Source organism: Protomyctophum bolini, assembly GCF_963924005.1.
Source record: "Protomyctophum bolini genome assembly, chromosome: 3".
Taxonomy (NCBI): Eukaryota; Metazoa; Chordata; class Actinopteri; order Myctophiformes; family Myctophidae; genus Protomyctophum; species Protomyctophum bolini.
In genome coordinates this window covers 23,967,481-23,981,125 of record NC_137864.1, presented here as the reverse complement: position 1 = coordinate 23,981,125, position 13,645 = coordinate 23,967,481, and the positions used below count along the sequence as shown (strand labels likewise).

At 41.1% G+C, this 13,645-nt stretch overlaps 1 protein-coding gene across 2 annotated transcripts in view; it reads right to left on the bottom strand.

Annotated features, from left to right (window-relative positions):
• Positions 1–1,750: 1,750 nt before the first annotated feature.
• The window catches only part of LOC308313209 (protein kinase C alpha type-like), a 157,456-nt gene continuing 145,561 nt past the window's right edge, over positions 1,751–13,645 (bottom strand). For both annotated transcript variants that reach the window (XM_080760191.1, XM_080760192.1), the window contains one exon: positions 1,751–4,803. In XM_080760191.1, the coding sequence (XP_080616317.1) occupies positions 4,636–4,803 (168 nt within the window). In that variant the 3' untranslated portion in view covers positions 1,751–4,635. The remainder of the gene's footprint in view (positions 4,804–13,645) is intronic.

Sequence of the window (13,645 nt, the reverse complement as noted above, 5' to 3'; positions counted from 1 at the left end):
TACCTGTCTGCTTCCTGATTGGTTAGTCATTGCGACCGGGTTTTAGGAGTGTTCTACCCATTGCTGGCTGTCTGAATACCAAAAAAATTAAAGGTAATTAAATTTTTGACAAATTATTGCTTATAGCAGCTTTAACATTCAAGCTAATATTTTCACATATTTTAATTGGCTATTTGGACCAATTCATTTTTAAATGATGAATATCGAACGGGATGTAAACAGAGGAAAACAAAAAGATCAAACAGAATTAGGAAAAAACACATCTTGGCAAAAAAAAGAAAATCAATGATTCTCAAAGTGGGGTTCAGGAACCCTCCAAATGGACCCTTACAGGTCTATAACTCTGAATAGTGTATACACGTGGAACCAACTGGACTCTTAGAGTTATGGGGATCCTTGAAATTAAAAGGTTTGAGAACCACTCCTATAAATCCTTCTCAGTCCACCCCTCAGGTAACAGGGGGTTTGAACCGGGGAGGGAGGGAGGCGAGGGAAGGGGGTGCTCAGAGCAGGTATGAGGCAGTGGGATAGCTTGGTCAGTAGAACCGCGGATGGACTGGCCAGCCACTGAGGAACAAGGCCCAGTGAGTAGAAGGGAGCAGAAGACAGAAGGAGCGACAGGTCAATAGGTGTGTCCTTCAAAGGATTCTTCATACAGCCACTCCTTTACTCATCTATCACCCCGCCCGCCACCAGCACCCAGACCAGTTCCCATCCACCGACAGTTCATCACTCCTTCACCCTCTCTCCTCCTCCCCCCTTTCAGACACATTGCTGTGCATTAGAAACAGTTCAACTTTCACTCGTTTGTCATTCAAGCCGTTATTTCACTCAGTCATTAGTAGGCACAGGGAGGTAGATGGGAGGAGCAAGCATTGTGACACAAAAAGGATGTCATAGTAGTGGTTAACCACTTGAAACCCTATAACTAGCCATTTTTCGCAGAATGTTTGGCTATTATGGCATACCCAGAATAAGGACCCTGGTGCTTAAAATGGTCCCTATCTGACCTGGGTGCCAATGCAGATTCACTGGGCATTGCTAGAGGATAGAGTATGGAAAATATGGAAGAAACGGGGAGACTCGTTATCAAATATTGCATTTTTGCATGTGCCAAATGATTACACAACTATTTGTTGTGTACCGCATGCTCTACGCTCTACAGCCTTTTGCTGTGTGCCATAATGGCTAAAAGCTCATTCATACGCACATGAATGCATTAATTGACTGATTGTGAAAATCTTTTTTTTCTCTCCCTCAAGCGACATCGCTGTGCATGATGGATACGATGTACAGACAGATGACTAGCTACCTACAGCAGCTGCATGGCATTGTTAAGTCCAGTGACGTCAATGTGCGTTGGCACATTCCTGTCATGAGGTGGACAGTGATGAGTTGAAGGTATATGGCCACCTGCCAGAGGCAGGCATCAGGGATCACGATGACTATACAGCTATAGTGCAACACTGATATCATTGGGTTCTGGCATTTTCTGGTTTGGCACAGACAGGTAATACAATAGGAAATGCAGGGACAGCAAACAACCCTTACAAAAATAGGGAGGAAACATTACAAAGGTGTGTGTATGTATATGTGTATGTATGTGTGTTACGTATATATATATATATATATATATATATATATATATATATATATATGTGTGTGTGTGTGTGTGTGTGTGTGTGTGTGTGTGTGTGTGTGTGTGTGTGTGTGTGTGTGTGTGTGTGTGTGTGTGTGTGTGTGTGGGTCAGCCAGATATGCATTACAGTATAAGTTTCCAACTGTGATATTTCCTATGAAAATGTCTGCATTAAAAGTGATGCCGACAAACCGATTAGACAATAAACTGTTAATAAACTGACAACATACAAAATGCAACAAGTATAAGACGGAACCCCGTTAACGAGACACTAATGAGGTCCCTTTGGTCTCTAGAGACGAGAGCAGTGCTGTTGAGTGACACCTCACATCAGATCTGGGTTCAGTCTTCCATATCACCCCCACAGGCATTCAAAAGGTAAAAGCAAACAGTGGCAGTATTTATCAAGCTTGTAGGACAACTGGTCAGGCCTCAGCCAGACAATGTAAACATCACTTTAAAGCTTATTAGAGTGGAATTGTCAGTAGTACATCATTCACTGCTATTGAACGATGTATTATAATGACTGTGGGAGCTACATTTCTTTTTTTTATTGATAGAGATATAAATCCTTGCCAGTCATTTTGATACGTAAATTGCCCTTCAGCTCAAATGCTATACTTCTCTCAAAAGACAGCATGACACTGCTGAACCTAGATCTATGTTTGAGGTGCAGTGTGGGGTTTGATACCTAGTAGCATGCAGCATTTTACCCGTGATTTATACTTTGTTGCACGTTGGCTTAAGTTTGTCACGTGCATGGACCATCCTTACCAGAAGCATGCAGATACACAGTAGGGATGATCAGAGACAGGCACGCAATCAGTCATCACACATGCACTCAAACATGTTGGATATGATCACAGAAAACAGAAAATGTGATAAATCTGCCAAAATAGGTTATGCCGATATATCACAATTACTGTAGGTAAAGCTGGACACCCAAATGTTGCAAATTTGATCTGTATTGGGCACTATTTTAGTTTTTACATAGAAATATATGTTTAATCTATCTAATGTAATAAAAGCACATTCAGTTGTTGGTATAAAAACTGTAAGTTGCTATACTTCCGCTTTTTAATAACTATGAATATTTACAATGGAGTTATACTCTGGTAAGTGATACATTAAAATCTCAATTATATGATCTAATGAAAAAATTGCATGACATCACAAAGGCAGAGAAGATTCAAACTAATCTATAAAAAAGGTCTTGCACAAGGGATTCCAACATGTGATATGATAATGTGGATGACATATTCCCCAACACAGAACAAACCTAAAAAAAGAAAAAAAAAAGCATGGTCAGCGGAGCTACCTCTCCTCTAGTATGGAAACCGGCCAACTACCATTACACAATGATCAACTCAAAGACCTAGTGACATCTACTACGTGTTATCTAAAAAAATAAAACAATGACAAATAAAGAAACATTCTGGTGAGTTATTGGGTAATTTCTTCCCAAAGGGAACAGGTGGATTCCATTAGGGAACATTTTGACGGTAAAACAACTTATTGTAAGAGACGTACGGCCATACAGTACATATTTTACTAGTGGACAGAGACAAAGATTAACACTGGATAGTGTTGGGAAATGACTGTAAACTTGGTAGTATCATTAATTGAAGGTAGATATGGCAATATGTTCTGCCACTGCCCACAAACTAAACTCCCACAAGTTGTTCCTTCAAAATGTGGTTGTAAAATGAAAAGGAACTAATAGACAACGTGCAGCTCAAAAGGGCTATGAAGGGACTGTATTCTATGCTGCTGATTGTGTGTGCACGGTTAAATCCAGAGTGTGTAACCTGCTTACATTTCTACACCCTCAGTTAACCACTTAAACCCTATAATATAGGGTTTACGAGGTATATTACACTTAGCTGACCGGAGAGTCCCCCAGGGATCTACACCCCCGCACCCCCCTACTCTAAATTATGTATCTCCACCAAAAATAGACGTCCACAGGCTGAACACTGGGTTTTATTGTGCAGACACCAACCCAGCAGCCTGCAATGAGACGGTGATGAGAGCATGGTTGGTCATTACGATTAGTTGTGTGGCCCCTCTCACACGTGTGCTGTTCGTACAGTATTATGCATTTGTGCATGCTATTTGCATGCATGTTATAATAACTAGGGTAACTCACTGTCCTTTTGTTAGGTGCTACACACAAACTGGACCATGACACTGGCTAAAATTAAACATTGTACTAAAATAGAATCTCGTAGTCGCCACGAACGTCAGACAAAAAGGGGAGGTAAAACTGTAAACAAGCTACCGTGCACACAGCAAAACCCGGAGGGTTAATTCATTCTGAAAATGCCCCCTCAAGGGTGTGTTTTTAAAGTGTTAAAGTAAACACTCTGTTTTGCTGTGTACCAACACCAGTCACAAGGTGCCAATGTTAAATAAACACTCTGTGTTTTGCTGTGTACCAACACCAGTCACAAGGTGCCAATGCAGACTCCCAATGCTCCCCAACCCCCCCAACTTTGAGCTGAGCTTTTAGGAGATAACAACTTTTTTTCTTTTCTTCAAATAACACCAAATATTGTATTAGGATAATTCACTGAGATTTGTAAAGCTTTCAATATTAACAGTGTGTGGGAGATAAGATAAAAGTTAACCCATCTCACCTAAGGTCTGTATTAAAAGTTTAGTTATTATTATTCTTTTTTATTTATTAATTATAATATTAATTGTAACATACTGGCATAGGTTCATAAAGACGGACTCAGAATTCTCACTTGTCAATTCGTGTCACAACTGTAGTGGGCTATCCCATTCAAGTGGCAGAGTGGCTATTGGTTATTTCCTCTGTGGCGTTCGTTCATGCCAGCCAGTGGATTTTCATATAGGAAAAAGAATATGATATATTTATGTTGGAAATCAAAGATCAGCCTCACTACATCAACGATATTTCGGGACGTTGTTGGGATCATGTCGCATTCGTTTGGGGTGGGGGGGGGAGGCGGTCTCAGAGGCCGCTGTCATTAGTCGTCAGCGATGAAGCTACTAGGGTGCACGAACTCCGGATTGATGAAGGAGAAGCCGGCGAAGTCGGCCTGGTCGATGTTGGCGATGACCAGCTCGTCCGGCGGCGTGAGCTGTGGTTGGGTGCGCGTGAAGAACTTGTCGAAGTTCTCGGCTGCTTTGCCACACTGCAGGAAAAACAGACCGATTGGGAGAAGAGGAGGTTAGAGTCGACGCATGAAGACAGTTACAAGGATGAAATAATGAAGCAGCGTGGTAGCATTATAGACAAACGGTGAATATGCAGTAGACCAGCGCTTCACAACCTATGGGCCAGGGTCCACTGGTGGACCGTGAGGTTTGATGCAAGTGAACCTCCAAATAACAGATTTTTTTTTAAACCTTGAAAGATGGGTTTTCATTGTGATACCGATAAATAGAAACGTAAAGTATACTATGTTAGCTCCATTGATCCGAGTCAGAACACAATCGATTGAAGCAGCTGCTGTGGTCAGATGGGTGTGGGCCAGTGCCAGGCCCCTGCCAGGGGTCAGTGAGCCCTGATCCAGAAAATGTTGGGAACCATGCAATAGACTTGAGTAAACGGGAATCCCAATGTTTAACATTCAGACAAAGAGGTTTCACTTCACAGCTAAATTCTTGGTGTCAATTTAATTCTGGACCTCTAGGTTGCCTCCAGGGCAGTAAACTGACACACTCTGCCGATCATCTGCTTTCTCCAAGTCACAGACAGACAGGTAGTAGAAATAGCTAGCACAGATTCCCAGGTATTGTGAGCTGCCCCTATAGATCTGACACAGTGATCACTGCTTCCCACAACGCCAGGGAAGACACTGTACTCCTGGTACACTACAGTATATGTTGCTAGGCAACAAAAACAAACCAGAATCTTTGTCACAGTGGAGACATCAGACATACAGTATACAGTACAAACAATGTTGCGGAGATGTACGTCCCCCCCATTAACATGCTTAATGTGAAAACACAATTACCATTTCATTCAAACAAATCTGGTATAGATCTTTTCACCTCAAAGTCACAGGCTCCTGGATAGCTCATGGAAATCAGAATCTGCCAAAATTAGTATCTTGTCCACACTTTCATCCTACAGGACATGACTTGTTTATTTTGTACGGCTGGGAATTTCACCATAATGTGCAATGAAACGTTAAAGACATGGTGGTGCCCCCCATGAACTCTACACACCAGTGTGTCTGACACATCTTACCGTATGTCAGCTGCACCAATTCCACTGTGTGACAAACATGCAAGCCCACCCGCTGCTCTACAGATAAACATTAACGCTACCGCCTTGAAACAACATGCCTCAGAATTAAATTGACACACACAATGATTTTGCAGTGCACATGGCAATTTACACTGAGAGACACAAAGCAAAGGCCACATAGTATTAAAGTACTCAGATCAGACATCATCGTCATAATCTATGACAAAAAGATGACACTGGCAACTGGATCATGTGCTCACACAGAAAACAACAGGCAACACTCTTGGATGCCACATTCACTGTTTCAAACAGTGTACGAGTCCATCTCTTCCATGGCCCACATTGAAGTGGAGAGCATCCTACACCTGATGTTATGTTCTTCTTGTCCTATTATGCACCTACAGTATTCCTGCAATAACTTGACATTACACGCTCTACATCCCATTACAGTGCAGTTAAGCATCCTGGATGCCCAAGTTAACAATGGCACAGCTGTGGAATAGCAATCTGCTCCTAAAAATACATAGGCCACATCTCGGCTCACATGTATTATGTAAATGTTGTTGTGCGTTGCACCTCCCTCTGGCGAAGATTAGTGCATTATGAAGGACAAAATTATAGCTTGAGCCCAAATCCCAACCGCATGATGTTACAAGGTGGCAAACAGGGTTAATTAGTATGTTCACAAGAGCACAGGCAAACCGCCAATACCAAATGTGAGACATCAAAGTGTCTTCTTCGGTTTGGGTGAAGAGAGGATATTCAAATCATATGAAAGGCATTAATGGTTCATGCCATGCAGCGGTTGAATTAGCACTTCAGAGATGTTCTTTACAAACCCAGGTCATGTATGCAGGGCCGGTTCTAGGCATAGGCGAACTAGGCGGTGGCCTAGGGCCTCAACCACTGAGGGGGCCTCGTCACAGGGAGAAGATTTTTTTTTTTTCATGTATCCCTTACATGGGCTACTGGCCACATGTGGCCCCCACCTAGCTTCTTAATTTTGATCTCAAAGTGCACCAGATTGAAGCATTTTCATGGCAGATTTACAATTTTTATCCGGCGTGGCAAAGCAGGAGGGGGGGGGGCCTCTGTATAATATGTTGCCTAGGGCCTCAAAAGGCCTAGAACCGGCACTGATGGTCGGGGGGGTAGGACCAAGGGATTTTGGATTTGTTTATAAACATTTTGGTATTTGTTTATAAACATTTGTGATTTGTTTATAAACATTTGTGATTTATTTATAAACATTTTGGGATTTGTTTATAAACATTTGTGATTTATTTATAAACATTTTGGGATTTGTTTATAAACATTTGGGATTTGTAAGTCTCATGGGGGGGTAGGACCACTACCAGTAGACCTGTAGTAAGTCTCATGGTCGGGGGGGTAGGACCAAGGGATTTGGGATTTGTTTATAAACATTTTGGTATTTGTTTATAAACATTTGTGATTTGTTTATAAACATTTGTGATTTGTTTATAAACATTTGTGATTTGTTTATAAACATTTTGGGATTTGTTTATAAACATTTGGTATTTGTTTACAAACATTTGGGATTTGTTTATAAACATTTGGGATTTGTAAGTCTCATGGGGGGGGTAGGACCACTACCAGTTGACCTGTAGTAAGTCTCATGGTCGGGGGGGTAGGACCAAGTCTCATGGGATTTGGGATTTGTTTATAAACATTTTGGTATTTGTTTATAAACATTTGATCTCAAAGTGCACCAGATTGAAGCATTTTCATGGCAAATTTACAATTTTTATCCGGCGTGGCAAAGCAGGAGGGGGGGGGGCTCTGTATAATATGTTGCCTAGGGCCTCAAAAGGCCTAGAACCGGCACTGCATGTATGACCAGGAGTGTCAGTGTCACTGACCATTTTCAGTGACAATTCTCTCTATAAACTCATGAAAGCAATTTTGTGTGTGTGTGTGTGTGTGTGTGTGTGTGTGTGTGTGTGTGTGTGTGTGTGTGTGTTGTACAATTACAATTACTCACTGCCATGCTCGGTTGTCGTGGGCAATGTCAAGTATTTGTGAGAGAAATAAGCAAACAGGTCCAGGAAAACAAGCCCAAAAGAAGCAATTTGAAATATATCCAAACTACAAGCTCACAACGCTTCGCATGTTGTGAGCTGATAGATGTGCTATTTTCAAACAAAACTTGCGGGAAAAAATTAAATATAATTTTAGAAGGCGGGGTCTGTGGACAAATATATATTAATTTGGGGGTTCTTGACATGAAACTGTTTGAGAACCACTGGTTTCAGTAAAAAAGCCCACATAAGCGTCTACATACAAGCCAAGCACAAAAACCCACAACCACCAATAATTTACTGCTCGGCAAGAAATGGCACTCTTAAGCCCAAACCTCCAAAGGGCAATGTGGGTCCAAACGGTTTGCGAGGAATTGCATGGTGAGTGACCCTTTGGTGTGGTTTGGGCCATTGAATTGAACCAGTTGAATCACTTGGGAGTGGGACGACTTGGGATGATGTGCGTCAACGGTGGGACAACGCTAAAACCGTCTCGACCCTTTGGTGTGGTTAGGGCTTAATGAGTGCCTTTTGACAAGCAGCCACTATATGCGGTTTCTTTATGGTCAGGATTTAACGTTTAAAAAAATACCACTTTTTTTGCCTGGTGTGAACACAGCCCAAGGCTGCTGTGGACAATTTGGTAGAATTCATGGCTGAGGAGACAAGCATTTATCCAGTGTCAGCTGCCGACGTACCTTCCCTAGGGGGATATGACTAATTAGCACAAGCTCATTACCTTCTGTACCACTACCCTCACCCAGGGCAAATATATAAAGGCCGGACATATTACAAGGCATTTTGTGCCATAATGTAGCATACTGTTATCTACCAGTGTTTGCAAACTCGCTTGGAATGGTTGCAATCTAAACCAAATGCTGTTCAGCACCATGAATGGAGAGAAGAAACAACACCACATGCTGTGTGGGAGATGTGCTGGAGATATGTGCCGTTTACATTTCTGAAAAAGAAAGTAATCAATCAATCAATCAATCAATCAATCAATCAATCAGATCCCTGCTGTGACACAAAATAGCTGATCTACTAGCTCACGACACATCACATTGTGACGTATTGTGTGGTTGTAGATCTCATCATCTGCTATTTTGGAAGAGTCTGACTACAGTATTTGTGACAGTATAATACCCAAAAGACAGACGGTAAGTTGACTTGAAACAAACGCACGCACGCACGCACTGTTGTGCGACTGACTGAGAATACAGTAGTACTGGCTCTGTAGAATCCAAAGCACAGGGGGGTGCAGCAGTGTAACACAAACACACAAGCTGACGGCAACACAGAACGGGAACAAACAGAAAGGACATTTCTGATGAAATCAATATTTATGAGTAGGAACTTTGGGCTGGCACCCATACAGGTTTTTAGATTGCAAGCGTAGTGGTTTAGTTTTTTTGACAAGGACATGGAATTAAGCACATGGGGAAAAGTTGATACGGCATAAGGCCTCATTTCATGAAACATTACAGTGGCAGATGTTTTCATTCCAATTTCCTGAATTTCAGTTGCTGTCCATGTAAGAAACAGCTGAATGGCATGGAAACGTTATCAGCATGACAGCATTAAACAGTGTGGCAGCCTGTTCTCCAGCAGATAATGATGTATGCATCCATTCCCATCCAAGAAGAAAATGCTAGATCTGGATGTGTTGCAACACATTTGTCAGTGAAATTCAGGCTTTATTGTACATCCCATATGCTATCCATATTGAACCTGAAGGAAAATCATTTCAGTCAACTTGAAAGTCCTACTTTATAACTTAAATTATTTTTGAAAATAGAACAACTAGACGATCTACAAGCTCAAGTTAGTAAAATAAACCAACCTAACATTTTACATAATACCACCTGGCTGTTCACTATATGCTCAACAGGTTGATAATCTGTTTTTCCTCCTATTCCCAGCTTTGTGTGTGTGTGTGTGTGTGTGTGTGTGTGTGTGTGTGTGTGTGTGTGTGTGTGTGTGTGTGTGTGTGTGTGTGTGTGTGTGTGCGCGCGTGTGTACCCCATAGCGATGATTTGAATGGCTGAGCCACGGAATTGAGAGAAAAAAAGTGAGGAAACCAAAAGCGATTGGCCGGATTGGAATTGAGGATAAATAGTGATGACAGAAAAGTGAGGATGCCAAAAGCGATTGGCCGGAATGTGATGAAGTATGATGATAAGAGCATCCCTCACTTTTTTATTTGTATTATTGTTACTTTCCATAATACACGAGGCATGCTGTACATGGGATCAAAATACTGTTTTTGATCCCATGGTGCCTGTCACATTCCCCTTAATTTTTATTAATTATTTTCCATGGCGAGGATACACTACTGCATGTGCTGAGTGAGCACGACTGCTAGAGGTTAAAAATAGCTCAACGTGTTGGGAAAGAGCAGCAGAGTTGGAGCCACAAGAACCTCCCAATCATATATTTAGCCCTCAGCGTACTAGATAAAAAAAAAAGAGATGTCACGTGGTGTTTTAGTCCGTTTGTCTTTGCTTGGCATTTTAACATTTCCACCAGGCACCAACATACATTGGATTTGTGATAAAAGAGGATACTGACTACATTTAAATTCTAACACTGAGGAACTTTTAATGAAAGGCTTCAATAATATGCCGCTGCAGTCAGAAGCAGAGGAGCCTAGTGTCTATTGGGGTCTGCAACCTTTTTCACATCAAGTGCCATGTTTTCATGTTCATGATAGTCAGTGTGCCATATAATATTATAATTATGACACCACAACCAACATGTAATATTCCCAGCTGATTTTGATTGTCCGTAGGATACACATAAACATAACCTTTAGAAATATTTTCAAGATGTAATGATCATTACAGTCAGAGCAATAACCCACCTATCTTCCAGAATCCCTCCCCAGTCATGAGTTAGGAGTCTGAATGAATGCACAATTACAAGATGTGCAATATGTAATTTGTAAATGAGGTGAGTGGACTTAATTTAACTGACTAAACTTTTTTGGAATATTTAATTTAAAAAGAAAAACGTCTCTCTCACACGTATGCCAGTGTGCCAGTGATCACCCTCCCCTGTGCCATTGTTGGCACCCGTGCCTAAGGTTGCCTACGCCTAACAGACATCTGTGATATCTTGAATTATTACACAGTTTGGTCAATCACTGAATTCAGCGGCGCATTATTTCTGGATAATAGACCTGCTTATATTTGCGCTGCTTCATTTTGTGCCATATCCAACATGACAGTCATGTAAACAAACACACTGTCATTTACTAAATATTGCTCTCAAGAATGTTTTTGAAAACATTTGAAGCGAGAAATATGGAATGCCGTAACGAAAAACTTTTCTTTGTTTTTTGAGGCCCTGGTTTTCTGATTTCATCAGATGTTTGGTCAAACCATGTGACTTCCATTGGAAAAGCATTGAGGCAGCCATCAAACACAGACAGAACACAGAACATGCGTTTGATGTGTATGAGGCCTTAGGCGATCGTGTCCGCCCAGCACAACACTTTCAGCACAATACTTTCTTTATTATCATAAGCAAGGAACTACTTTGTTGTGTTGTTACTTTTGGTCAATTTAATAATCAATTTATTAAGTAGCCTCAGTGTTTAATCATCTTGTCGGGTGTTATTTCTCAACAACTACCGGCACGGAGTATAGTACACTAAGTACAGTATGCCTTGCAATTAGATACACATTGATTAATTCATTGATGTAGCTATTTACAACCTTCATAGGTATTGTTGAACGTGTGTTGTGTTGAAATCAGAAGGATTAAAATGGGGAATTTAAACAAATTACATCTAATATACAGTAGATATATTGACAATCTACCCATTTTTTTTACTCTGAATGCAAGGTGAACAATATTTGCTCTGGAGTTCAGTTTATAGGATTAACATCTTTATACATACAGTGTACTCCCACACACCCTTTTAGTGTCTCTATATGTATGTTTGACCTAGTTTTGTTCTCTCTAATCGCTCTCTCTCTCTGTGCACATATGCAGACACACACTTGTGCACTCAAGCATATAAAAAGCACTCTTACTATGATAGATGAGAGCCTGTCTCCATTAGAAGTAAGGCCAAGACTCTCTCTCTCCCTCTCCCTCTCGGTCTCTCTCTCTAGCTCTACACTAGCAGTATCATTCTTTCACCATCACCATACAGTATGTATATTGCTTGTTATCTGAATTTAACATATAATTGCGAATGCAGTGAGCACTTACTATGAGACCTAGCAGATCATGTCTGTCTGTCTGTCTGTGTGTGTGTCTGTCCCACTTTTGTGCCCATATATGGAGCTGAGTGATTTGTTTGTGATTGATGCAACACACTCCATATTTGGACGTATAGCTGCTTTGGGGACTCCTTATATGGCTATGGCTGAGTCATGGTGACATGAGTGTGATGGCATGGTCCAAGATTCTGCGTTCGCTTCCCGCGTTTGCGCGTCTTACTCGTATATTCAAGGCTTATGTATTTTGAATGTATTATAGCTCTACAAATATTATTGTTGGATATCTTCAACAACTCGATAAGAGTTCATTCTGTTCAGTACCAGGGGCAAATGAAAAGGTTTAAAAAAGAATAATGCCCAATAACATACAGATGAGATCTGGCATCTATTTGCTTTTGGGTTCAGTCACATGGTAAATATAAACTTGTAGACAAGAATAAGAGAAATATGTTTCCCAGCCCACTGAGCCCAGTCAAAATGCATTTTCAGTTGCACTCAGCTTTAAATAGATGCAATGTTATAGATTGTGACCGGTCCATTTATATTCACTCCAATTTCCAGAATTTGTCATACAACAAATCATATTACTGTATGTGGTTAATCTATTTGACCTATTTCCTTCTTCTGCCTTCCTCCCTCCCTTAGAACGCTACAGATGATCAGCCAATACACAAGTGGACCACAAACATGTGGGCGTCAAATGTATCCTACAGTGACGGCTTACTGTCATTACTTATTGTCACGTAATTTGTAATTACCTGACATATGATGTAGTGTGTATGCTTTGATCGCCGACACCCGATTTCTGCTGCGTTGATAGGCCGTGCAGGGACAAACACCATACGTCTGTACATACCTACTACTGTCTACAATCTACATACGGTGTCTGCATTAGCGCAAGCTCTTAAACCGATGCTCCCTTTGTATGCGGATTTGGGGCTCGAGTCCTCCAGGCTGGTCTAGTCTAGCATACACAAGTGATTAATTCGATGCCTCTCTGAGCTGGCTGCTACTGGTGTATTGATTGCAATTCCACAGCAATCACACGCGGATGAAGTGAGATCGAATGGCGAGAGGAGGAATGTGGAAACGGGACGAGACAGAGACATGCATGTACACTGTACATTGTACAGTATGCATGCAGGTCCTTGCAGGATGAACCTTGGCTGGTATTTTCACCAACGATGCTGTATTTTTCTCACACACACACAATTTATTTTAAACTCAATAACATACATAGTGTATATGAGCCTACCAGTATTTGTTCAAATTCAGAGTTGGAAATTGTGTGAAATTTGTATGCTATTTTGGAAAAACTATATTGACCATATTCCTGTTGCACCAGATCTAAGGGACACATTTAGTAAAGGCCCCAGTGTTTCGGTAGTGACTAAATTTTCTTTACAATGCGGTGCCATAGTCACTTAACTTATTTTGCTAAATATTAACTCATAAGATGCTTTATATTTGCTCAAGCTCAGGTTAATAACTACTACTACTGCCTGATCAC